Genomic DNA, 27,496 nt, shown 5'->3' with positions numbered 1-27,496 from the left:
AGGTTTCCTCCAAACCAATTCCCTGGGGAACGCATTCGTGCAATTTTTGAAATTCTTTCAAAGCGATCGTAGTACTTACACAAATGCCTCCGCCCCAAAGGCGTCGCCAAAAATATTCTCACAGAATCAAATCAAATCAAATCAAAGCAACATCATCATGAAAGCATGGTCAATCTCTGATCTAAAATTATTGCAGTAACAGTTACCGTGATGCTATCCTAGAATTATACTAAATTGTAGTTTTTATTCCACCCAATATGTAAGGAGCCAGAATAATAATAACTCTTTTATACTTGTAAACAGTGGAAAATGTAATCACTTCAACAAAGTGTGGCCAGAGAAGATGTTTGGTTGTCTATGTTACTTTGCAACATTTGGCTAGAGTTTAAAGCAGTTCTTTCTAACTTGTGGATGTGTATTGCATCAATGTTGGTCTGCTTCGCTGAAAGCTCTGTAAAAATGGGAAGAAATCATGAATTTTAAAAGAATGTGCAAAATTCATTACTTGTAAAACTACATGTGTATTTCTAGCTACAAATGCTCCCAATAAAATGCATTAAATCTATAGCCTTTGGACCACACAGTTATAAAATCCACTGGTAGTATGTTTAACTACCAAACTATGTCTACTAGGTAAAGGTAGTCCCATAGTCTTTTATAAGGCCATAGATGCAGTGGGTTTTTATCCAGTGTCAAGGGAATGGTACTGGATGGCTCTCCTTCCACTGCCTTTTACCTCCCCAACCAAAGTCAGCTACACTTGGGCACATTACAGGGTGACATTACAGGATTCAAACCAAGGACCTCTGGGTTCTGGGCCAGTTGGCCCAGTTGTACCCAGCCTTTATGCTACAAGACCCCACAAGTCATATAAAACCTTCACCTAGTTCTAAAGTTCAAGCTTTGTTCCAATACAAAAAGGGAACTCACCATACATTTTTGTTTGATCTCGTCAACCTTAGTCAGATGTATGATGCACTTGCTGACTCTCCGGAAGTTGGAAGTGTGATGACGTCAGGAGTGCATCAAAAGTGGCGGGAGACTCAGCGAGTGCATCACACATCTGACGAAGGTTGACGAGATCGACCAAAAATTTATGGTGAGTTCCCTTTTTGCATTGGAACAAAGCTTGAACTTTGCAACTATGGACTACCAATACAGATGAGCTTTTATTCGAAAACCTTTACCTTTTTAATGGCACAGAAATGCCTCTGTGTGTCCTCATGCCGTGCTCGGATGTGGGAGTCATGCCTGATCCCTGGATCATACCACTGTACACGTTCATGGCCACCAGCAGGCAACACAGCAGGATGGGACCAATCAGAGCTCCCTCCAAACCCGCGATGTAGATCCCTCCTGCCACGGCCAGGCCCGTCAGGTACGGGTGACCGCCTCTGTGCACAGAGGACGGGATTCATTTATTGAGACCCCACTCACACTCACACTCACACTCACTCACTGTGTCGAGCTCGCTCGGAATCTTAAAACCCTTGTCCTGCTGTGCGCAACATATGTCGCGCGGCACATACAGTACCATCTATATTACACCCTGTATATGTACGATTTGGGGGTATTTCTCGTGCAACGCATCACACCGCAGCGAAACACAACGAGTGCAGAAGTAACTATGCCACTGCGGGGCAAAAAAATTTGGGGATCTATGATCTAATTAAGACATGAAATTATTGAAAAATATTGTGCCAGGAATGCCAGCAGGACAAGGGTTAACATGACTATATCTGTCTCCATTTCTCTCTGTCCTCCATTGCTGTAGGTCTATATTTATTCCACTGTAGGTTTAATGTAAGTCAAGTGTGGTCTTCTGCGACTTCTGTTTCCATGACTCGGGTTCCACAGTAAGAGTTCGTGTACTACCTCATCCTTTTTCCTCCAACAGTGGCCTACAGAACGTAGTCTCCTTTGCCGTATTGTTTCAGCAGTATACTAGTATTCTTGTATAGCTCATGAAATTCTCCATGAGAGAGCCATATAACCTTCTCTCCAGGGTTTTTGTAACTGTTCAACACTCCTAGGGGGCTTCCCAGGAAACCTTGAAATCATAACCTCTAAAACTCTATTTCCTGTATTTTGAGGGGCATTTTGAGGCACTTAATACCTACTCACTAGTGTTTCGTCAGGTTTGTAAGTACAAACTATTGTCAACTCACCAGTGTTACTGACGAAAGGTAGTGGATGCTACCAAAAACGTCTGACCGTTTCAAAAATCATATCCAGTTGCTAGAATATCCAGTTGCTGTTTTTTGGCGTAAAATTGAGATGGCCGAAAAATATTCAGGCTAGCTAGATCAATTCTTAGGATATTTCTCACCCTTTGATTTCACTGTAGATCGCTGTGTCTACAAATGACATGGGTATGAGATGACACACGGCCAGTAGGATGGCCAGGACACTCTTGTCTTGTACCAACCAGAGGTCCAGTACCGCAGGCAGGGCTGCCCAGTACGTACCCACGAACGGTACGGCCGCAAACACTGCCGCCAGGGCTGCAAACAAACAAACAAAAAGCAATCAGGGATGACAGACTTCACACCACCTTCATCTATACTGATTTGCAAAGCTTTTAGTCCCACAGACAAGTAAAAAGCAACACTGGGGGTGTATGGCAATGTTGCATTGTGTATATTGGGAATCACACAAACATATAGTGTATAAAAAGTCATACATTCAAGGGAATTGTTGATTCCCTTGGGGTTAAGTAACAAGAAAGATAGTTTGTTGTACAATGTAGATGAAAAATATCTCCTTAGACAAGTAATGTGGGGTTTGAAAGACTTGTTTTGCACCATCAACATAACCATTTTTGCACTTTTCACAATACTAAAACACCATCAACAGTACTGTTGCACTTTCCATGGTACTAAAACACCATTAGCAATACCAGGGCACTTTTTGTGGTACTGAAACACCATCAGCAGTGATATGGCTCTTTGCATAGTACTGAAACACCATCAGCAGTAATATGGCTCTTTTCATAGTACTGAAACACCATCAGCAGTACTATGGTACTTTTCATGGTACTGAAACATCATCAGCAGTAATATGGCTCTTCTCATAGTACTGAAACACCAGCAGCAGTACTATGGTACTTTTCATGGTACTAAAACACCATCAGCAGTAATATGGCTCTTTTCATAGTACTGAAACACCATCAGCAGTGATATGGCTCTTTTCATAGTACTGAAACACCATCAGCAGTACTATGGTACTTTTCATGGTACTGAAACACCATCAGCAGTAATATGGCTCTTTTCATAGTACTGAAACACCATCAGCAGTACTATGGTACTTTTCATGGTACTGAAACACCATCAGTAGTACCATGGCTCTTTTCATAGTACTGAAACACCATCAGCAGTACAATGGCACTTTTCATGGTACTGAAACACCATCAACAGTACCACAGCACTTTCCATGGTACTAAAACACCATCAGCAGAACAAGGGCACTTTTTGTGGCACTGAAACACCATCAGCAGTACTATGTCTCTTTTCATAGTACTGAAACACCATCAGCAGTACTATGGTACTTTTCATGGTACTGAAACACCATCAGCTGTACCATTGCACCTTTCGTGGTACTAAAAACCCATTAGCAACAAATCATAGACTACCTTACCTGATGGTATGAAAACAATGTTGATCCCAAATACAGTGTGTGTGAGCCAGGTGTAGAGGCCGTAAAATACAGCCATCTTCAGAGATGCTCCAAACACACTCCTAGAAATGACATTGATGAAGGTTAGACATCCAGATAGATTACACATTACAAAAAAATATGTAAAAACAAGGTACGGTCTCTAATATACTTTAATTACACAAACCTGATTACACAATATAGTTTGAATTAGTGTTCTATCCAGCGTTTGTCTTTCCATCATTTGATGGAATTTTGGCCATCATTAGTACGAACAAAAATTTTGCCCAATCTGTCATCTTTAACAACACAATATTGGCATGTAAAAATAGGGAAATAGATATCATTAAAGTAAGCTTAGTCTACCAAGAAAATCTGCCCCTCAAAATACAGGAAATAGTGTTTACAGAGGGTCATGTCGCCAGACCATTCTAGGATTGTTGTGCCTTTGGTGCTTGGCATGATGTTATGCCAAACAAAATTGAGATGACAGGCTGGCAAGTCTAGTTTGAACACATTATATTCAAAGTTTTGTGTATTGACAGGACCCTGAGTATTGGACTATGACTTTGTTTCAATGCATTGGACTTTTATATTTTCATGTTTACTGTGTGTCCTCCATTGTTTGTATGTAACAATGTCTTATCTTGTAACATGCTGCATGGGCTCCCTTGGAAAAACAGCTATTGTAGGCTGAATGGAGCCACCCAGCCGTCCTAAGATGCAATAAATAAATACAATGTACCTGATAGCTTCCTCCACTGTCTGCCCCAGTCTGTTAGTGGACCCGCCCTGTCCAGGACTAGGGAACAGGTTCACGATCCACTCCACCGGTTTGTACTGGTTCTCACTCACACTCAGGAGATAGAACAGGGTGGTCAGGAAAATAACCTGGCAAACAAGAAAACTGCTTTTAAAAAGGTTGACAGGGGCCAAGATGGGAATAGCTGGTATTTATTATTTACATTTGTATTTTATTTCAGTGGTACTGGAAAAAAAGTAGTTACACAATTTGAGCACGTCGGCAGAACGTACTGCGCCTGCGCAGAACCCTGGATTTTTGTGTTTTTAGTTGGATTTTTGGTCAACGTTGCATCAGAATTTTCACTGTTGCAGAGGATATCTTTTCTGACACAACATTTGGAAACTACTGTCAAAATGCTAACCTTATATGAGTGAATACGACCTTATATGAGACATTCTGCCGAAGTGCTATGTACAATACATTACGGGTTTCGCGCAGGTGCAGTACGTTCTGCCGGCGTGCTCACAATTTGAGTCATTTGTGTGATGATGTGTGACTCAAATAATTGGTCATCTTGGTGACTTGAATTGGACTATTTGTTAGTAAGACTGAACTTAGGTATATGCCGCTTATAATTGTAATGTATTCATTAGCCCTTTCTAACTTAGAAGACATTTTATAATTGTTTATTAGCAGTTATGTGCGGCAAAGAATGTTTCATTCAGCCAGTCTTTCCCTCCTGACATCTGCTTGGTTTTCATACATATGGCAATGTATGACAGAATGAAACCACCACTGAACATTTTCCCTGCAACCCCATCATAATTAGAGAATTGGTTGCAAAATGGCTATTTCAGTGTAATAAATGTTAAATTAGTGTTTTCCATAAGTTTTACTAAACTTTTGATCTGATTGGATGGCGACAGGCCAAGAAAATAATCTAAGGCAATGAAAATAATCTTAGGACCCACTAAAACGTGTTCACAACATGTGGCAATTACAAAGAGATGGACCCTAGTACTGGTTTCAGTACAACACTGTCAGGAAGACATTCACAGTATAAGATCTTTGATTTTTTAGTTTGACGACAGATTTGATGAAAACTCACAGTAGACAGGACAAAGTTGAGGATGGCAGTCCCACTGAAGAACACAATAGATATTGTAGCTGTCACCATAGTCAGGGCCAGGTTGATATTTCCCTTCAATACGGACCAGATGGACTCAAGAACCTGGAAGAAAACACTTTTATCATTACAATTACACAAAATTTGTAAATATATTTAGGCCACACTCACTTTAATTTCATGGATGACCCCCAAACTAGTGAGTGCGGGCAAAAAAACAAATTTCAGCCAAAAGAAATTATTATATGTAGATGTTCAAGACATTTGTCAGAAGGCCTAAATATGGTAAGGGAATTTAGTAGTGTTAGAACATTAAGTTCAAACAGCTGAATTTAGTCTTATAGCAGACTTTCTGCTGGTTTGCTATAAGGCCAGCTGAGTATGTTACCCCCTTCTCTAGAGTTGGTTTAAACCAAAAATGATAAATGTTAAACCTGTTCTGCAGCTTTTGTTCAAGTGCTAGTTTGCCCTGACAAGGCAGAGATATACATGTACATATAATACTAGACTGGAGGCAATTTTAACCTGCATTACATACATGCACCTGCAATTCCTGCATTTAGTCCATTTGAAGAAAGGCAATTTTCTAAATCCGATCAGGCTCATATTGCAAACCATTCTTCTGTGTTCAAAGGTTTATGTACATGTTGTACTAGTGATGTGTTGAAGCATATTACATTACATTGTTGTTGTACACAATATACAATGTAGGTTGGAAATTTGCATGTAGTTCTCTGGTAAGCCAACAGAGGGTGCTAATGCACAGTAGTTCTATTAGCCTAATAGATGATACTAGCATCTTATTTTACAAGACAAGGACCAATGTATCAAAATGGGGTGGCCTTGCTTTGGATTTAGGGCATAATATTCCAAGGTAAATGATGTAAAATATACCCTACACTTGTTAGTAAATAGGAAAAAGTGGCCTTTTTTGAGGCCATGGGGGAAGTGCATTGTAGTCCACTGTGTCTGGAACACTGTATTGGAAGGCAGAGCCCAACCCTCTCTTTACACTGCCGTTTACCTCCCTAACCGAAGTCAGGTACCCATTTTACATCTGGGTGGAGTGTGGAAAGTCTTGTTTTGATACATGTAAAGTGTCTTTCCCAAGGACACAATGTTTAGCCAGGAATACAACATATCCAACTGTGACCTCTCGATCTCATGTCCACTCATGTACAAGATACTGGAAATCTTGATGTTTTCATGATAATGCTTTTATTTCATGAAATAACCCCTCTACCATGAAATCATGACAATGACAAAAGAATACTATGCATTTCTATCATTATTGTTCTTCTACAGAATGTTTCAACCACTAAACTTAACAATTTTGAAACTGTAAAAAAATATCCTTTTCCCCCTACTGTGAAATTAAAATTATGTAAGTACCCATGAAAAAAAACCAATTAGACTAGTACCAAGCTTAGACAGCAGAGAAAGAAATTCAGTAACCTAATTATGGAACGAATCAATGTTATACAATAAATAAGTCACTTTTAATACCAAATACAAAAGTCATGTAATTGATTTTAGCCTATGGCCAAACTACTGAGGCCAAATCTAAAGTTTCTAGTACACACAATGTACAATTAAGATTGTTATATATTATATTGTATTATGACCACTAGGACTTGACTTTACTCTCTTATATAGTTATTATAGTTATATATTATATAGTTTGTGAACTGGTATTCTTATGGGTATTCTGACTTATAGATTGATCTATCATCCCATACAGATTTAGATGTTCTGAAATATGTTGACACAGTAATCTTCATATACAGTATTAGTTATTACCAGCTGTCCCTGTGTTGCCATAGCAACAGCCCATGGTGCCCCAATGTCTTTCGTGATGTGTTTGAGGAATTTTCCTGTCTTGTCAAACATCTCCACACGGCTGTTTTCCCTGTCTGCCACGATGATGTTCCCTGCCTTGTCCGTACAGATGCCTTGGGGCTCCTTCAGCTGACCTTCACCACTTCCCTCACCTCCAAACTGGAACAGAAACTGTCCGTCCTCGTTGTACACATAGACGCAGTGTTTCATACAGTCAGACACAAGAATGTTCCCTTCCCCGTCCACAGTGATGTACCGTGGGTTCTTCATCCCCTGCTGCTGACCCACAGTTCTCACAAGCGTTCCATCTGGCCTGAACACCAGAACTTCACCACGCATGTTGGGCCAGTCTCCTGTGGTCTGTGTGATGAGGATGTGGTTCCTCCTGGTGTCCACGGCAATTCCTCTGATGCATTTTGACTTCTGTAGCTCAAACTTCCTCAGCACGCTGCCCTGTTTGTTGTACTGTACAGCAAACTCAGCATAGTCTGTCCGTGGACACACCAATCTCCCCACCACCCACAGGTTCCCCTCCCCGTCCATGGCCACATCTGTAGGCTCCATCTCCTGTTCCTCTGTTCCCAGTACTTTTGGGAACTGTCGGACAAACGTTCCCTGTAGGGTGAATACTTGTATCCTCTCATTCCTGAAGTCTACAACAAAGATCTCCCCATCCTCTGACACTGTAACACCCAAAGGACCTTGAAACTGTCCTGTTCCTGATCCAAATACTCCAAATGTTACCTTCTGAGGCTGTTGTACTGGCCCCAAACTCGACGATGCAGCCGCCATGACTTGTTTTCTCTGCAAATGTGGCAGCCCCACCCAGAGCTAAAGTGCACAGCCAACGTGCTGTGGACTAGGACTAAAATATAAAATGTGAGGGAGACTGAATGAGTATGTTACCCCGAGGGTCCCCTATGGTGTGTCACAGTTGGTTTAACCCAACATTGATAATTGTTAACAAAACCAGTTACCCCCAGGGTACACTGGGGTGAGAGCTTAGTTTAACCCAACATTGATAATTGTTACAGTAACAAAACCAGTTCTACAGCTTTTGGTCAGAGAAGGCAGAGATATGATAACTAGACTATAGACAATAATTTGCAATACACATGTATGTATGCAATTCCTGCATTAATATATATATATAATATGCTTCAACACATTACATGTACTTCTGGTGAGTAACTACAACATGTATAGCCTGGGTGCCATCCAATTTGTAACGGGCTTCGGGGTAGCCATTACAAATTGGATGGCACCCAGGCTACAACATGTACATACAGTGTAGTGCATGTATCTTTTGAACAAAGAAGAAAACACAAGTCTTAGAATGGTTTACGATATGAGCCTGATCAGATGTAGAAAATTCCCTTTCTTCGAATGGACTTAATGCATACAGTTCTCAGGTTAGTCAACAGAGGGTGCTAATGCACATCAGTTCTATGGCCCAGCTTGTAACTGTACTTACAGACATGAGTGTGCTCATGTTCTCCTGTACAAACGAAGTGACCTCAGACAGCCCCAGATGACTGACACCATGCCAGACACTCATCAGACTACTGGTCATGTTCCCGTGTTTGGACAGTTTACTGGACACAACTGTAGTATTCTGGGGAAAAAAGGGGGAGACATGGTGGCTACTCTTTGAACTTGTCGAAAAGAGCTATTGGAATTTCCCCGGTACAATGAACCTGTAAATACTGTACATAGCGTCTGTCTTCTCTGTCACGACCAGTGGAAGATTAGCTCTTCAATGAGCTAAACTGGTTTGAGATCACTTTCTTTTCTTTGAATTTGAATTGTGAATGCTTGAAATCAAGGAGATTTAAGTGGAGACTCCTTGTTGAGATAGTCTGTTACAGATAGTAGATATTGTTCAAATACTAGCAAAAAAAAATAAAAAATCAAGCTAAGCTTGTACATGGTGCAATGAACCCAACTTCAAAATTTCATAAAAAAAGGTTTTGTGCTTTTTTTCTGACACTTAAATGTTTAAAATATGCTGTATGTATACTAGTACATGTATCTTTTTTATGTCATGTATTTTACCATACACCAATATACCACTAGAGCAAAGTACAAGTCATGTACAAAGGGGCAAATTTTGCTGGTAAGCTTGGTTTAATGGCATCTCTTTCCATATCTTTGCACACCGATATTCATTTGTCAAAGATGATGGATTGGGCAATTTTTTTGTTAGTCATGAGTGACAAAATTCTATCAAATGATGCAAAGACAGACGCTGGACACTGAACTAGATAAATAAATTTATATAAGTTAGGGTAGAGTTTTAGTTTACTTTGGCCAGCCAGGTATGGTACAGTCGATCCCAGATCTCCAGAACTTGTCGCTTGATCAGCTTTTTATCCACCGGCTGCCCTGACAGCCCATCGTTGATCTGAGAACAATAAACAACAATAAGTTATTGTCTGTAAAATGCCACCAGACTAATATGACTAGTAACACCACCTACAACAAGAAATATGAGATTCCAAACTTCCAGGATTCCGGCAAGTATATGATACATAATGTTCACAACAACTACTAAGTCTTGTAATTTCAGACAATCATTCAGAATGATGAATTTAGGGTTGGAAATTCATTTTTGGGAATACACATGTAGGTGCACTGGTGCACCCAACCTAAAAAGTTAGAAGTTAAAAAAGTGTTATTGAGGCCTTTCCTTGAGAAACATCAGGTGTCTGCATTATCTGGGATCACAAGTGATGATGCATTAGTGCATCTCTTTAAATTTACCATGTTTAAGACACAACAAGTAGTGTAATCAAAGGTTATCAAATAGATAAATAGATAGAAATAAATAAATAAAAATATAGATATCTGACCTTTGCTGCAATCCACTCTCTCCCATACACATAGGCGTTGTCCATCATGGAGTCCATGGTAGTTTTTATACCTCCACTGTCTGACAGCCATCTGTACAGTACACAGTAACACTGATATATAAAAATTAAAACTTTATATTTGAATCTCTCAACTTTTTTATAGGTGACTATAAGCTAATAGGGAGCTATATATTCTGAAATTCCAACTCAAAGTTGTGTGACAGGCTGTATAAAAGTTCTAAACGGGAACTACATTTGTATGCAGCTCCAGGTGTCTTACTGAGGGATGACTGCGTGTGCAAGATGTCGGTTATCTTGAGGAATGAATCCCCTCTACTACATGTATATATTCCAACTCAAAGTTCTTATGACTTGTAAAAACGACACTGATTCTAATACAATTAAAAACACAGTCACTTGACTTACTCATTGATGTCTGGATGTAAAGTCTCGTTCAGTACATTACTGGTCACATTCACTAGATGTACACTCTCCTTGTGAACCTGTAGAAATGATGTGAATCTATCAAAATAGGGAATCTTTAAAAGAATAAATAACTTACACAACTATATATATATATATATATATATATATAGTATTCATAAGAATAATTAATCTTCACAAGTAGAGGTTGAGAAGTAAACATAACAGGTACATTATAAATTGACTTGATTATGACACTTTGAAATAATTGTGTAGATTTCTCAGTATTACATTCAACATGGAAATTTGTTGTGTCACCAAGAAAACAACTAGTACAAACATAAACTGTTATTATAGTGATATAAGACATTGTTTTACCTGGATAGCGAGTAGTATAGTGAGGAGCGTTGTACCCACTAACAGTAGGAGGATGACAAATGTACTGGTCAGGGCATTTAGTGACTTCTCCAACATGTTGGAAATCTGTGGCAGGGAACATCGTGATACCTTCAGCTTTATAACTCTGAGTATACAAATGTACAATGTATGAAAAAAACATAATCCCTAACCCTCAGACCCTAATCTTTTCAGGACTGAAACATGATTTTTTTTTCCTAGGCCTTTGTATCAAACTACATTATATCAAACTTTATTCAATCAACTTAGCAGTCAACTGAATTGTGTTAACATTTTGTCAATTAAAAAGACAATACTGTCATTTAACTATATTCTATCAGTTAGTAATTACATTACAAGATTAATTAACATTAATAAACATTAATTGTGTCAATCAATTAATTAATAAATCAAGGGTAATAAAGTTTGACCTTTTTATCCCCCTGTAAGAAGAGTTTCCAGAGCCCCCGGATAGGTTTTGGTGCCAGGGCCTCTCGCCGGACTGACAGCCACTCTTTAGCTGTCTGCTTGTGCTGCTGTAGTTTAGTCTGGAACAGCTCCCATGTGCTGACTTGGACAGCTATCTTCTTGAACAGCAACACTGCAAGGTGATAAAAAAAAACATACCAAAGTCCAAATCTTGAAAATGTTCATGGTATAATGTTCCAGACAGCGTCTTTTTCCCATCATTTGACAGAATTTTGCCACCCGGACGGACAAAAATTTTGCCCAATCCGTCATATTTGAAGGAAAAAATTGACATGATATGGAAAAGATGCCATTAAACAAAGCATTGTATCAAGTCTTCTAGCTAAATTTGCACCACAAAATGCAGCAAAGAGCAAACAATTTGTTACACCTAACCTTTGCACATTGTAATAAGTCATTTAAAGCTTTCTATTGATGATGCCCCAACTGTGCTTGGTGGCAACGAGTTCCACTCTATTATAGTCCTTGGATGAAGTTTTTGAACACCTTAATTCTTGATTGAACTCTGATATTTAAAGGCATGACTGTTTCTTGTTCTTTTCTGGGCTTGTATTCTGTTCAACTTACCACTAAGTGGAATGGGTAAGAGCTCCAGTATCCATAGGTTCATCCATAGTCGCACCACCACAATAGCGTACACCAACCACAGGATACACGTGGTACTGAACGGCATCTGCTTTGCCTTCTTCCTCGCCAGCGTGGATTCCAGCGAGGACTTGCTCTGCCGTTTGGGCGTGTCCGGGAAAGACGACGGACGGATGGTCTCCGCCGCGGGTGGCTGTTTCTGAGGCGATGTTTCGCTGTCGCTCTGTTCAAACATGGTGGTGCTCACTAGGTTACCTGAATAAAACAAAAGATCAACAGGCTGGTTTTTTTAATGTTTGCCTTCAAAGAAGCAAAACACAAATGTTTTTGCTGTGTTTCTTCTTTTTCTTCTCCAAACATACATTGTATATAAGGTCAAGGAACTGGACCAGATGTCTGTCACCATGGTAACTGGTGCTGTAGCAGTCACCCTGTGGTATTGGACTACATTATGTAGCAAGACAGAGTTGGAGGAGCTGGTCACCATATAAATGCACTAGTAGATGAATGTGTTTGAGTATTAACAGATCAGTAGTTTGTTAAGCAAGACCATGAGGAGGTAAACATTGTGCATTTGCTTTGCAAATTTTTAGCCTTCCTAGGTTGTTTTTTTTTTCCTTCTGCATGCTACTTTGTAAGAGACAACAAAAATAGACATTATTACTGAAAAAATTATAATGTATCACTGCACAGACATCAATTATGATCAAAAAGTATAATAAGAACGAGAACAGGAAAAAAGTACAGATTGAAAAGAAATTTACAACAATTACCATGTATAGCGTACAGGTCGAACGTTTGGCTATATGGAGAGATCTGAGTGACAGGGGTGGAGGGATACGAGCGTGACAAGCCCAGCCCGACATAGGTGTGCTTGGGCCTTTTCACTGCCAGGAGTTTTGTGAGGAAAATAGTGCAGAAGAGAAAGAAAGAAAGAAAGAACAGGAAAACAGACAGAAGAAAAGAAGCACAAAACAGAATTTTGTAGCAAATAAGTCTTAAGTCAAACAATAATAGTGTGAAGTTTTCCAACAGGGGTACATCAGTAGTAGGCTGACAGTAAAATGACCTTCCCCCAATAAAGAACTTTAAGATAATACAATTTTTGATGATGATAACAGAACTGCCTCCCACCCTGGTTATATGTGGATGTAGGTTGAGTCTGCTTTCTCCTGAACATCTTTGCTGGTAACAGGATGATAGATGGCCCAGTGTTACTCATTTAAAATGATTAAGATCAATTTGATAATGAAACTTATTTTTAAATACATTTAAAACATCTGAAAAATTGGTTTTTATGTAAAACTGATTTTCCAAACTGTCAGTCATGTATCCGAAAATAGTTTCATCAGGTTGGTAAAACTTAAGAGATAGGGGAATTCTTTTTTACACAACCAAAGAGTCTCACCTCGCTGACGTTTCGGTGTCTGTCAGACACCTTCTTCAGAGCTTCTGACTGGAGTACTGCATCTCGCCGCTATATGTAGCCGATGTAGGTGGCGCTTTTGCGGCGAGAACACTATCCCAAACGTGGCCAGTACCTGAATTTCCAATCTCACCATCCCCTTCACCAAAAACTCGGAGTCATTCGCACCTTACTAGACCGGTGCAATGCAGTAGTCACTGAAGATACAGACAAAGCACTAGAGACACAGCATGTCAAGAAAGCCCTAACACGGTGTGGTTACCCACCATGGACATTTAAGAAAGTGGAACAACGAAGTAAGCAACCTAAGCAGAAGGATAAGAGCAACAAGCAGGAAGAAAAACGAGGGCCATGGTCATCATCCCCTATGTCAAAGGAATCACAGAGCCCCTTGAGAGAGTGTTTAGAAAACACAACATCTCCACCGCAGTAAAGCCAAAAACCACACTGAGGAGTCTGTTGGTCCACCCAAAAGACAAACTACAGGACACGGCAAAAACAGACTGCATATACAAGATCCCGTGCAAGAGCTGCAGTGAAGTTTACATAGGGGAAACGGGACGCACATTTGGGACAAGATTAGAAGAACACAAGAAGGAAGCTGACAACATGGACACAGTGAAGTACACAAGATCACAGAAAAGACATGCACAAAAAGAAGAAAAGAAATCAGCAGTGACAGATCACATTGCTAGAAACAACTGCGTAATTGACTGGGAGGGGGCGAAAGTTATAGACAGAGAAGACAATAGAAGAACCCGCTGGATCAAGGAGGCAGTTTGGATCAGAAAGTCAACCCCTGTAATGAACCGGGACGAGGGGGGGTACAAACTAAGCCATGTTTGGGATAGTGTTCTCGCCGCAAAAGCGCCACCTACATCGGCTACATATAGCGGCGAGATGCAGTACTCCAGTCAGAAGCTCTGAAGAAGGTGTCTGACAGACACCGAAACGTCAGCGAGGTGAGACTCTTTGGTTGTGTAAAAAAGAATTCCCCTATCTCTTGTCAGTCATGTAACTACCAAAAAATTGTATGTTGTACAAATCAAATCAAACTGAAAATTTTGAACTTAGTTACAAACATATAGCCCCATGCAATCATACCTAGAATATCAGCTGTAGCTCCTGCCCTCAACTCTGCCACAAACCCCACCACCATGATGGTAACCACGGCGACAAACAGGGGGACCCTGAAGGGTCCGGCAACGGTTGCTAGGTGGAGCAGCAGCACTGCCCACACCGGGATGGAGAGCACTTTGAGTGCCGTGCTTGTTCCCGGTTTCCACCAGAACACAACAGCCACAAGATACGCGATGACTGTCGTCCATACCTGCATGAAATAAGACATCAAATATCTTATTGTGGATCATAAAATTCATGTCGAAGTTGTAATGCAATAACAGGGTTAGACCTTTGTGCCATCCTCCATAGTCCATGGTAGCTAGCGACAATAGAGACCCGACTGTAAATACGGAAGACATCAACCAGGCTACTGAAGCTCCACGGAACTCTAGAACTCAGTACTGTGGCAATTCATAAATGCTACAAAAGTCCAGCATGTGCTGGCCTGTCATCAAAAGGTGCTATGTAATACCGCAAATTCACAATACAGCTTTGTATTCCTGTGGTTTAGCAGCATTTTTTTCTGGCCTGGAATTTTTTTATATTTTCCCGCACGCACCAGTTTGGGGGTCATCAGAGGCTGTCATACATAAAATTAAGTCAGTGTGACCTTACCGATAGTAAACTCACCCAGATAGCACTGAAGTATCCCAACATGTGGTACACTGCATGGACCAACCCCTGCACAGCAAGCAGCATCTTCTCCAGCGGGCCAAAGTAATACAAGAAGTACACTGCCGGCATCCCAAAAGCCACCCCAAGGATGAGCTTCCACTTCCTCGAAGCGAGGCCCCCTAGCAGGTTAGCCGAGTAGTTCACCGCCGTGAGCGGCAAGATGGCCACCCCCACCGCAAGCGGGGTGTCCGAGTCGCTCAAACTCTGCAGCCAACCCTGGACAAAGTTGGTGATCTGGTATTTGAAAGGGTAGAGGAATGTACCGCAAAGTACGGCCCAGAGAAGCGGTCGGAGGAAAGCTTCCAGGACAAAATATACGGCCACGGCGGCGCCGATTGCGAAGAGTATGAAGAGGTTTGCGGCGGTGTTGTAGAATGCCTGTTTCAGGGGTTTCTCGTGACCCTGGGGGAAAAAGTGCAGCATGCTGTGGAGGGGAGACCCCACACCAGAGGGGCCAGGCAGTCCTGACGAGGATTCTGTAAAAAAGATTTAAATCAAACTCAGCACAACAAATTGAGAATCCAATTTCCAACCATAATTATAAGCTGAACTGTCCGAAAGCCAAAACTAATCAGTGCTAGAATTCAATTGTTAGTCACTGACCAATTCTTACAGTAATAACAAATTGAAATTAAGTTGGCTTTTAGCCACATCATATATTACTGGTCAAATTACTAGTAGCTAAATGGCAACAATCTCAAATCAGAATAAAAGCATGCAGAAACATGCAAAATCATGAATTGGACATCTAAATTGATTTAGTGCTTTATTTAATAATTAATAGCCTTACCACTTCTTGTTGAGGTTGACGACATTGTATGAGGTTTTGTGTCAATCCACCGGTCAGTAAGAGATTTTCAGCACTTTAAAATCAGCTTTACTGTGCTGCAGCCAGCAAATACTGTGCAATGAGCACCATCTGAAAAATAAACACAGAAAAATGCATTCGATGACGATTCTTGTACAATATTTCTTTTGCAGCAAAAACAGAATTAATAACTGACAAAACGACAGGAAATTAGGTAACCAGAGATGCCAGATGCCCAAAACAATATTTCACCCCCTTGGGGTATTTAGTAATACTAAAAACCATACCTGCTGCTTTAGCATCATACAGTAGTTGTACAGGTAAAACCCTTTTAATAGAGTGCCTCAAGCATGACCAATTCTGGTTTATGACTACTAGTACATGTGAATTCTCCTATGAAATAGATTTTGGAAGCATGCCAGCCATTGGTCATCAGCTTTAAGTATGTGAAATGCACGTAAGACCAATAATGCATAGAATGGTTGGCATCTTTTCAACAATGGGGTGGTGTTATTAGCATAGAATTGATAAGTCCATCACATGAGTGTTTTTGTTAGATATATCATAACTGTTAGAAGGGAAAGAAAACAAATGTAGATTATAAGGAAACTTTACCCTTGGATGCAAGACATGTATTAATTCTATGGTTCCAGTGCACTGACGTCATAACCACAATTGATGTCTTTAAGAAGAACTTTATTGCGCAACAGATGTAGCGGCAAAATATACATACGTATGATATTGTATGTTAGTTGGTGATGGTAACATATATACATAGTTGGTGATGCTAAAAATATCTAACAGTTCTACTTACTGTACTAAGAATCTGGTCTACCTTCATAAACAATGTATGATAATAAAGAGACACTAATTATACTAGCCTAACTCTATTGATAGTAATATATTGTATCAGGAATTCTAACTATTACATTCTCTCGTTTTGTCAGTGAATTGTGTAAAAATTGGCCTACATTAGTACATATGTGGATAATTATTGACAGGACATGATAGTAGCATATTGAATATCTCTGTCTTTGTGTGGGGTAAGCGTTATATCGGTCTTACATGTAATATATTGTAACAATTTTTGTCGGTTTTCATCATAGGTTGGGCAATCTATTTTAAAATGTAATCGTTTTCTTAACGCCTTTAGATATAATTTGGTATTTATTAGCTTTCTATATATATAGCCAAGATATTGTTGATTCTTATTAAAGGCATCTAATGCAATTTCAGGGCGACAAAACTGGGCTTTCAATATATACTATTTTAAGATACTTCATGCATGAAAGATTATAAAATATTAATGTTCAAAATCCATAAATTCTGCCACGCCCATTGGCTGACATCCTATCGACTTTATCACAAGTACAGTATCAGGAAAATTTGGTTTTCGACATCTAATATTATCATATAACGTGACAAGACAACGTATGCCAACATATCTCTTTATATCGTCTTGAAAACATAATAAACATATTTTATTGCATCACGAATTGTTTTGGCATCTAAAAATCTATATCAGTGGCCTTTTAACCGAGAAAATTCTGACGGAATACTACGTGACGTAAGCCTAAGAACATCTGGATTTTCTCGCCCGATTTCACACCAATGTATGAAATACTGGAAACGGAATGAAGGCCGATATTTTCCCAATATGGAACGACCGCCCCCCTCCCCATCGGTAACTGAAGGAACTATACCTCATGTAAAAGCTCCATAGACCCTTAGCTATAACGTCACTGCGTCTACAAAGAAAGATAGAGTCGTATAGTACCTACCTTAACCAAGCATGTCGCCTGTCAGCGTTTTAAACAGACGCAGTAACCAGAAATATCCGGTCGCCAAAACAAAACAGAATGGCTGCCGTCGAAACTTGGTCAGGGTTAAAGGTCATACTGTTTCACCTGATTACCCAATACGTCCGTCTCTACGGCATATGTCAGTGTACACTGTACAGTACAAACCACTAATAGCTGCGTGTTCGCATTGTAATAGCTAGATTATACCAGATATTATGTGTTATAGACGTCAAAAATACATCTTTCTATATCTAGATAAATACAAGGAGCTTTAATCATCGACCTCCTTCCGCCTCGGTACTTAAAATGTCATGTAAGTTGGGCATAAAGCCATAAAATTTTATTCTTGATATCATGCCACTGGTCGTCTGTGTTGTTGGGGAAGTTTAAAAGTTTGTTATAGTCCATGTCGAAGTGAGATTTGTGTCATAATACTTTTTGTGGTCGTTCATATGAAACCGAAAATACTTTTGGCCATACGCCCAGCAATGTTAGCACAGGCCTTATGAGAAATTAAACTCTCAGATAGAGTCTGTCTCTCGTGTTCCTTCTGTTATTTTCTCTCTCAGTCTCGCTCTTTCTCTCTTTCTCTTACACACTGACACACACATACATACACACACACACACACACAAATTCACAAACACACTGATACACACACAAATAATGACAAAGAATAACAGTATACAAAAGATTTATTCTGTCAGATGCATATCATCTATCCTTATAGTCTTTATCCTTATTTACATCTATCTACATTTAAGTATAGCGCATGGCCAATGGTAAAGCAGCACAGCGACATCCATGGCACTTCATTGAATTCGTGATATTAGACAGATACAACGAAAATTATATTCCATGCACAACAGCTTATTTACAAATCCATGCCTCAAAGATAATGTATTGTTGAATCACGGCTTTGAAATATGTTACACATGATATGCAGACATTTTAGCAGCAAACGAAAGACGCTTTAAACAATTATGGATACAGTTTGATATTTAAGTTATATGGGTTCGATAGCAGGTTCTGGCAGGAACTTTTGTTCACACTGAAAAACAAACAAAAGAAGATTAGTATTATAGTAATAAACACATTTCTAAAAATAAACCATTACAATAATATAACAACTACCTTGGTAGTCCTTCTCAACCGAAGATGACAGTCAGTGTCCTCATTCACGGTCTACACTTCGCGTCTGTTGTCAGACTTATTATCTTATTCAAAAGTATAAAAAATTATGTGTCTTAAAGTGCAGTAATCTCCAAGCAGATTTTCGGGGGCGATGGCCACCTGTAACCATCAGCTGCCCCACTTGGGCATCGTATTGGGTACCGTTGGCCAATTTGATACTGTGTTGCCGATCTGATACTGTATTGCAGCCATGCCACACAATCTGCTTGGACATGAACTATTACAGAACTATCTTAAAAACCTGGCATTTTGGTCGTGGTGGCTGCATAAGATAAGTTGAAAAACTTCAGTGTGCCGTCACCATGACTAGTCATGAAATGTTGGAATTAAAAGAAGAAAAAAAACACCTGGCATTTTCCAGCACTCCTCGGTCCTGAGCCCGTGAAAGAGAGGTTTGAGCAGACTGTGCCTGGCGACATGCGCCACCTCATCCCACCCGTTACTCGTCTCACACAGGTTGTTTGTAGGGTTGGCAGGATCGAGTACAACAGGCCTGAAGTACAAAATGTATATCAGAAGATGATCCGTGAATAGTTTCATCAGGTTGGTAAAACACCGAATAAAGATACTCTTTTTACACAACCAAGATAAAAATGTAAATATTGTGCGTTTGGGAATGCATCCATAGCAGCGACACCTGTGCTGTAATGCAATGTGAACCAGTCAGAATTGCCCTGAGGAAGGTGACAAACGTCAGCTGAATAAAAGACTTGGTTGTGTAAAAAGAGTCTCTTTACTCAGGCCTGGAGTATACATTGTATCACAAAATTTAAGAGAATTTGATTTTTTTAAGTTGGCCACCTTATGCTTGGGTGACAACTTTTTAAAAACATGTAACTACAAACACAAAAGAACTTCCATGACAATCGTACTGTACTTTATCTTGGAAGTTCATCTGCGTTGGTAGAAGTCATTTTGAAACAAGTTTGGACTGCAATTTCCAACACAAGAAATTGACTTCCCCGAACTCCAGACGGAGGGCGCCATAGACTTTCTGCAACCTATGATCCACTGCTCACTGTGTTATCTGAGTGACGTCACGGAAGCAGTGGATTGCTCATTCCTCGAAAAAGACTGAAGATGTACAGTCGAAAATTTGGGTAAGTCCAATTTCTTGTGTTGGAAATTACAGTTAAACTTTTTTTCATAATTCGTACTGTACCTTGGTCTTTTCAGAATCTTCTGAACGACAGGCCATGACCGTTCGTAGTTGTCGAACCAGGCGAGGCAAATCTCGCGATAACTGACGAGTTGTTGCAGCACAGCACGGAAAGCCTGCGCCAGGGAGAAGTTGATGGGGTGGCCCGCCCGCTCCCAGACGTGGATCGTGATTAGCTCCAGCGTGTAGGAAGACGGCAATCTCCTGTAGCTGAACATGTGAACAAACAAAAAGATTAAACAGACGTCAAATTTTCAACGACCACTGTCACCTTCATCAGGATGATATCGATTAATGACCCATCACTTCAAAACGTAATCTCGCGAGAGTTACGGTTACAGACACATGACCTTATTCACACGAGACTTTATGGACACGTGACGTAAGAAATTGATCAAAAGTGACAGGGAGTTTATATCGTCCACCGTCTCCTGTTGAGTAATGGCTGGAGTGCCCTGATATATATGGCCTCCTTAATGCCTCTTAAAAAGTACTAGTAGTCCTGTTCAGTGTCCAGTATGTCAAGTGTGGCCCAAGGGCTAAGGAAACAGTGATGGGCGCCGCCCTACAAACCATTCGGGGTGCGGTAAGAAACTTAAACTCTTTTTAAATGCCAAGTCTGTGTAAGATAAAAGTACATTACTAAAGTCGTTAAAATAGTCCATAAAGCAACGACGTCGACGGTCAGTATAGTACGATGCCAAACTCTATACGTTGCATCAGAATTTTGCCTTTTACATAAGATATTTTTTTCCAACACAACACAACACAACACAACACAACATTTAGAAACTATACAGACGGGATGTTAACCTTATATGCGCGAATACAACCTTACATGAGACGTTCTGCCGACGTGTTACGGTCAGAAATTGGTCAATATCCTTGGTTACCTGTTGTCCGCCGAAGGTGGCGCGAATGACGTGAGTTTCCAGTGCTTGACCAGGCGGATGAGGTCCTTCACACATGCCGGCCGGACTTTTACAAACTGGACCTGAAGCTGCATCAGGGACACCGAGAAGTGCTGCCGATCGGGAGGGTCTTTCGTAGCTTCTATCTGTCTGTAGAGTATTCTTCTCGTCTCTGTCATAAAAAGATAAACAGTTAGACTTAGTCAAGTAATTGTTGTTACCTTATTGGTTACCCTATTGGTTCCAACTCTCTAATTGCACCACCGACGCCACAAACAAACAAACAAACAAACAAACAAACAAACAAACAAACAGATAAACAGTTAGACTTAGTCAAGTTTTATTGCTGTTACCTTATTGGTTACCCTATTGGTTCCAACTCTCTAATTGCACCACCGACGCCACAAACAAACAAACAAACAAACAAACAAACAAACAAACAAACAAACAAACAAACCTTTGGAAGGACTTGGCCCTAGCGTGTCGAAACTCGGCATGACGTCCACCAGGTGCATGTGCCTGTTCTTGTAACACTTGAACTGGAACCTGATCGCGAACGGCGTGCTGTCCTCCATCAGGATCTGGTTCGCCATGTCAGACTTCTTCAGACTCACCTGTTGGAACAGTTGATTAAAATTGAAATCAGTAAAATTAGAATCAGTGCCCACCCCTGGAAATCGAAAAAGGGCGATATATGAAACTGCCTGTGTCGGAGAGAATTTGTAAATATTGCTCCTCAAATGCAGTGAAAGACGAAATTCATTTCATCTCTAACTGTCCATTTTATGACGACATCAGAAAACAATTATTTAGCACCGTGTCCAAAATGCTCCCTTTCTTCCCCACCGTTCCCTACCACAAAAAAAAAACATTTTACTACTAAAATCAAAGAGCCCACATATCATAGAAGAAGTGGGTAAATTCGTCTTCCACTGCCTAAAAAGAAGAAGTCAAACCCAGTAAAACTAGTACCATGCATGTTGTAGAATATAGTATAATGCTAGACGTAGATATAGTCTCACATACCACTGTATTTTCTTTCTTATGTTGTTTGTAACTGCAATTAGCCCTCGGGCATGTATTTGCAATAAACTTTCATTGTTGATGATTGTACAAATCTGTTATTTGTGGTCACTGTATGCTAGTTTTGCGAAACAGTTGAGATTTGTACACTATGAACCTAGGCTGACTTGTACATTCACCTGTATGTTGTGTAAGACGTTTCTCGAGTCCTTCTGATGTTCCCTGAGACTTGTGATCTGGTCGTGCAGACTGGAACCCTTCACAAACAGGACAAAGTCCACATCACATCTGCTGGCCAGGTCAGTGCCTTTGATGTACGAACCACCCTGAAAAAAAAAGATCAGATATAGAAGCTTAAGGTCAATATGTAATCCTTAGATTGACGGCGACACTTTTTATAGCCTGGTTATACTTACATGTAGTATTATGTAATCTCTTGGGGTGGTGGGACTTCCGCGTACTATTATGTCAAGTCTGTGTATTTCTATGTTAATTGTATTTTGCTGTGTGGCGCTATTAAAATAAGTTATTAACAGCATCGCCACACTGTCCTTGTTGCTGTTTTGGTGTGTATTTATGAATGAAAAAATAGAAAAAAACAGTAGTAAGTAAGAAACCATATATAAAGTCAACTTCATCATAGAATAGGGCATAAGTAATCATGGTATATATTTTCGTTGTAACATACAAGATTGCTAGGTGCATATGTGAACAGACTATAAAACAAAACTCATCTTACCCTGACGATTCTGTGCACTTGAAACGGGAGTTTGTGTTTCAGGAAGTAGAAGAGCTTGTCCAGTTCCTGCGCACACCCCATGTCTCCGTCAAACGGCAGCTGCAGGGATGACCGGACGTACTCGGACAGTCCGGACGGCCGGACGGTGTCCAGGAAGTTGTCGTTGGTCATCCGTAAGGCCAGAGCTCCTGAAATCAAGGTAAACATTGATGGTGCATTTCATTTGGACGAAGATGGGAAATGCAAATAATCAATGGGGCCCAAACATATGGAAAAAAAAACTTAGACCAAATCTAAATTGCAAGTAGCAGCTAGCAAAGAACAATAAGAACAACAATGCACGTTGGAATTATATGGTATTCATGTAGTTGTTATATTGTAGTGTCGTATACATTGTAGTTATTAAGTAATGACAGTGGAATTATTGTATTTATTATGCTGTAATTTTAATGTTAATGACTCCTGTTTTTTTTAATAATGGAGTTACTAATAAACATAAACATGTGAGGAACATAAGAAGAAAAGCCCCATTACCTCTCAGGCTTGTGTTGAAGAGATGCACCTCCCTCTCATGCTGTTCTCTGCTGTGCACGGACCCGAAACTCTGCGCGCACATTCTGCACGTCACGCTCGTCTGAGACGCCACGAAGTACGCGGGCGCCTCCCCGCGGTTTGGTCGTGATCTGCAGATCATAAATATTACATATGTACTTAGCAACAAGTATTAAGCTGTTACTGTTTAAGTTGTACATACTTGAAGTTTATAAAGATTCTACTATATGTAGTATGGTAGTAGAAATGAGCTGTGTGGGGTCGCGTGGCATAACGACGGAGCGTTCGGCTCGGAACCAGTAGGTCCAGAGTTCGAATCCTGCCATGCCACCAATCTTATGCCCTTGGAAAAGGCACTTTACACGAATTTCCTCACTTTACTCAGGTGAAAATAGCATGTCTGTTCCCCGTTCATGTGTTTGTCTGAGTTAGTGGCGGCATGAAAACAAGTTGAAAAAACTTGAGTGTGCCGTCGCCATGTCTTGTAATAAAAGTTGGAATCGAAAAAGAGTGGTGACCTGTCTGTTTTAAGCGTTGAATATGAGTATATGACATGTATCTATGACATGTATCTATGACTCACTTGTCCTCTGATGCCTTGATATCTTCAGTGACGTGGGCTTCTTTAAGATGTTGCTTCATCAGAGTACGTTTGACCTCCTTCCCGCACCTGTCACACTGCACACACCCCTCATGCTTCCCTCTAAAATAAAAACAGAACATATGAAATAAAACACACACACACACACACACACACACACACACACACACACACACACATTACAGAAAAAGTGGGATTATTCGTCTTCCACTGTGTCGAAAAAAAGGAGTGGAATCCAATAAGGCCACAGCAAGTAAATTTTATTTCAACCCGTGAAAATTTGTGTTCCGCGAAGCTGTTCGAGAGTGACTAGAACTTCTTACTCGCCCACTGATATTTACCTGAGGTGTTGTAAGGTTGCCGTTTTACTGGCGAATCCCTTCCCACAACGTGGGCAGTAGTACAGCTTTATCCCTCCGCGAGGCGAGGTGGCCATCTTTTCAAATCATCAGGCGATATTCTGCAAAATAACAAAGGACATGATATAGGTAATTCAGTGTCAGGGTGACCAAAAATAGACCAACTGCTAGCACATACCGAGTGCTGTACCCAAAGTTATACTTCGTCAAACTCTGGAATATGCCTCTGAATAGTAGTACGTTGAATCAACCCTATCCCATAGCATTCTGATATCTGGCCATGTTGACTTGATTATATGGATGACATCCTCTGGGAACACCAAAACTGATGCGAGCGTGCGAATAATACAAAGTTTGGCAAAAAAGTTAGGAAATCTAGGTGGTCATGAAGGTTGAACAAATGACTAAACACAGAGTATGGTGAATACTAGTAATGTATTATTAGACTCTTCATTTTTATTCCTTCACATTTTTTCTTCTTGTTCTTTGGAGTGAATTTTGGCATTCTGCGACATAAGCATCGTTTTCAATTTAAAGAGATCGCGTACCTTGGTTTGGGGCTAAGTTAAATAATTCAAGTATAAAAAATTAAGGACATTGTGCAAAGAAATGCCAGTATACTAGTAAATGTCAATATCAGACAGATTTCCTGATTCAGAGATTCAGAATATTTTTGCTTTGCCGCCCTAAAATTGCATAGGATGCCTTGGACTCTTTTGCCGTGCACTGAAGCACAAGTTTTGTTCACCACCAAGCATTAACGATCAAACCTTGAATAATTTATAACGCCGTAACATGACTGCTTGTTTGCACACAATGTATCAATCTACCATCAACATCCATGCTAAGTGTTTTGCTGGCAGGGGCCTGAAGATTAAAGTCCAAAATACTTCTTATACTAAGTTATAGGATAAAAATATTTAGACTATTGTCAAGATTCCTTGTTCTAAGGTTCCGGTGTTGTTTCGTGTTTTTTCTGTGTATATAGGAAAAACCCTTTGGATCTGTATGTTTCTTTACCATCAAATAGTGTTTGAAGCAACAAAACCGTTGATAATATTTACATATTGATCTTGTGCATGTGTGTACTGTTTTTGTAGCATTTACCAAATCTCACTGTGGACTGAAAATTGTAAAAAAAATCTGTCGACAAAGAGTAGATATTCTATCAGAAGCTAGGTCACTCGTATGTGTGGTCTTTTTTTAAGTCCACCAAGAGGTCTAGTAAAGACTAGTGCAACCCATACCTTTAAGAAGGAATGTATCCCAGACAGCGTTATATACTTCGTGACAGATTAAAATGTTTGCCCGGTCGTAAGTTGACCCACCTTTGCTTTCTTCAACCGATTGTTTGGATAACGCATTCAGACAGCTACCAGGTAACCCGGCCACTTTACACACAATACCACACAATCAAAAATGATCGCTCATCATTTTGCAGGCAACACTGACAATACCTCTTAAGAACACACTCCATTTAAGGCTATAATGACTTCACGCTTTGTGAACACACGCAAACAATGGGTCACCATGTGTTTTCTTCTCAGTATATCATTTTGGAAAACTGCATACAGCCAAGAAAATAACTAAATTTACCTGGCAACTCAAATTCTAAAGGGGTAAGAATGCTGTAGTAAATGTTGGTTTTGTGCTAATCTTAGTAACAAGGCTGGCTCACTGAACAAATGTATGCCGTGTTAACTGATACGTTGATATTTTCACACAAAATATCGACAGATTGCCGAAGTACTTCGATTTCAGACGCCAAAATTTGCGTACAGTTTTTGAAGCGTGTCGGTGTAAGGGGTCCAGATCACTTAGAAATGTTGACACTGAGAGCAGGAAACTTGATTGAGTGGGGAAATGATATCGACAGGAAAGTGTTTCTGGTTGACCTAGTGAGAAGAATAACACGACTTGTACACCATGAAAACAACACCGTCAGTACAACAAGAACTACGTGCAAAATACTTACCTGTACCTGTTTGAACTGGGATTATTCTAAGCATTCTACCGCAAATATAAGTTTGTATCGCAGTCTTATGATTTGATATTCAAGCAGAAATTCTTCCAAATCGTTTAAAATTAATACAGGCTCTTAAATTCATTCCTAGTAAGTTAGTCAGACAGGTAATAGTATTTGGGGATCCAGTAACATTTATGTCAAGGGGGGTAAAAAAAACTGTGCTTTCAAAATGTTTTTTCCATGTTTGAGGCAGATTCTAAGTTTATATCATACGCTGGACAACTCAAATGTTTTCACATGGACCGAAGTGGTAGCGTGTAGATCGTACGTACCTGGTGTGTATATGAAGTCCTTGGGCGATTCGGGGTAAAGGTTTGGTGTCAGTAGTCCACAAAAGAAGTCGTTCTCTTCTATGAAGGGGTTTGCATGGTAATGGCGCCTCTGTGTTAGCCGGATTGTTAAACTGATTGTCGGTAATCGCGTTTGCTACCCCCCTGATTTTTACCCTAACAGGTATGGTAGTTTGCGGCTTGACCTCTTCGTGCCCTAGGCAACGCACACCACCTCTCATTTACATAACAATGGAACAATCCTACAGGTAGTTGGGGGAACGTTCCATTCCTCGGAAAGGGGTATTAATCGTGCATTTGTATTGAAAAGCGAAGAAAACGTCCGACCGAAGACGACTGAAGCGTCATTACTTGGTACATTCCGATGCATGATGATGTTGTTGTTGTTCAGTTCTAATACACATTTGTTAAGGATTAATGTTGGGACGGACACGTACAAGTTCTGTTCTGTAATTCAGCACCAATGTGGCAGGTGGCGCTGTTGTATGGTGAGCATTGTATGCAATGGTACAGTATTGGCCTTTTGGACTACTAATAAAAGATCTTAGAGAAAAAAGTTCTTACCACATAATATATTCCTCCTGTGAAAAAGCCCATTTTCATCCCATACTTTACACACTCTTGTTTTAGGTAGATTATCCTTAGGAAACTGTAGTTATGTACCGCCATACTTTGCACCCTGTACAATTCTTGTTCAAGA

At 40.1% G+C, this 27,496-nt stretch overlaps 2 protein-coding genes across 2 annotated transcripts; both read right to left on the bottom strand.

Moving 5' to 3' along the window:
• Positions 1–119: 119 nt before the first annotated feature.
• LOC109469485 (transmembrane protein 245-like) lies at positions 120–27,002 on the bottom strand. Its single transcript, XM_019768003.1, has 25 exons — positions 26,779–27,002; positions 24,463–24,581; positions 24,104–24,223; positions 23,503–23,651; positions 22,969–23,156; positions 22,409–22,555; positions 21,664–21,820; positions 21,189–21,378; positions 20,299–20,505; positions 19,484–19,629; positions 15,288–15,808; positions 14,640–14,865; positions 12,092–12,364; positions 11,467–11,636; positions 11,018–11,122; positions 10,643–10,719; positions 10,217–10,307; positions 9,670–9,768; positions 8,839–8,979; positions 5,508–5,630; positions 4,400–4,545; positions 3,637–3,737; positions 2,330–2,504; positions 1,188–1,394; positions 120–451 (listed from the first exon to the last, which is right to left on the bottom strand). Exons 2-25 carry the CDS (start codon positions 24,555–24,557, stop codon positions 424–426), a joined length of 3,882 nt encoding a protein of 1,293 aa, XP_019623562.1. The 5' UTR covers positions 24,558–24,581; positions 26,779–27,002; the 3' UTR covers positions 120–423.
• On the bottom strand, positions 7,267–8,421 carry LOC109469483 (tripartite motif-containing protein 3-like). The gene has a single exon (XM_019768002.1). The coding sequence runs from the start codon at positions 8,154–8,156 to the stop codon at positions 7,269–7,271; it is 888 nt and encodes a 295-aa protein (XP_019623561.1). The 5' UTR covers positions 8,157–8,421; the 3' UTR covers positions 7,267–7,268.
• Positions 27,003–27,496: the final 494 nt, after the last annotated feature.

This window comes from Branchiostoma belcheri, unplaced genomic scaffold (genome assembly GCF_001625305.1).
Source record: "Branchiostoma belcheri isolate BF01 breed outbred unplaced genomic scaffold, Haploidv18h27 scaffold204, whole genome shotgun sequence".
Lineage (NCBI taxonomy): Eukaryota > Metazoa > Chordata > Leptocardii > Amphioxiformes > Branchiostomatidae > Branchiostoma > Branchiostoma belcheri.
The sequence above is the reverse complement of the archived record's forward strand: the minus strand, read 5'-3'. Positions and strand labels throughout refer to the sequence as shown.

What these genes read in the sequence shown, in the direction of transcription:
- LOC109469485 (XM_019768003.1), bottom strand. Translation starts at nt 24,557, where the DNA reads ATGGCCACCTCGCCTCGCGGAGGGATAAAGCTGTACTACTGCCCACGT. An exon ending in CTATACTACTCGCTATCCAG is followed by an intron (nt 10,720 to 11,017) that starts GTAAAACAATGT and finishes TCATTTCTACAG; the next exon opens with GTTCACAAGGAGAGTGTACA. An exon ending in ACAGTGGAGGAAGCTATCAG is followed by an intron (nt 3,738 to 4,399) that starts GTACATTGTATT and finishes TGTCATTTCTAG; the next exon opens with GAGTGTGTTTGGAGCATCTC.
- LOC109469483 (XM_019768002.1), bottom strand. Translation starts at nt 8,156, where the DNA reads ATGGCGGCTGCATCGTCGAGTTTGGGGCCAGTACAACAGCCTCAGAAG.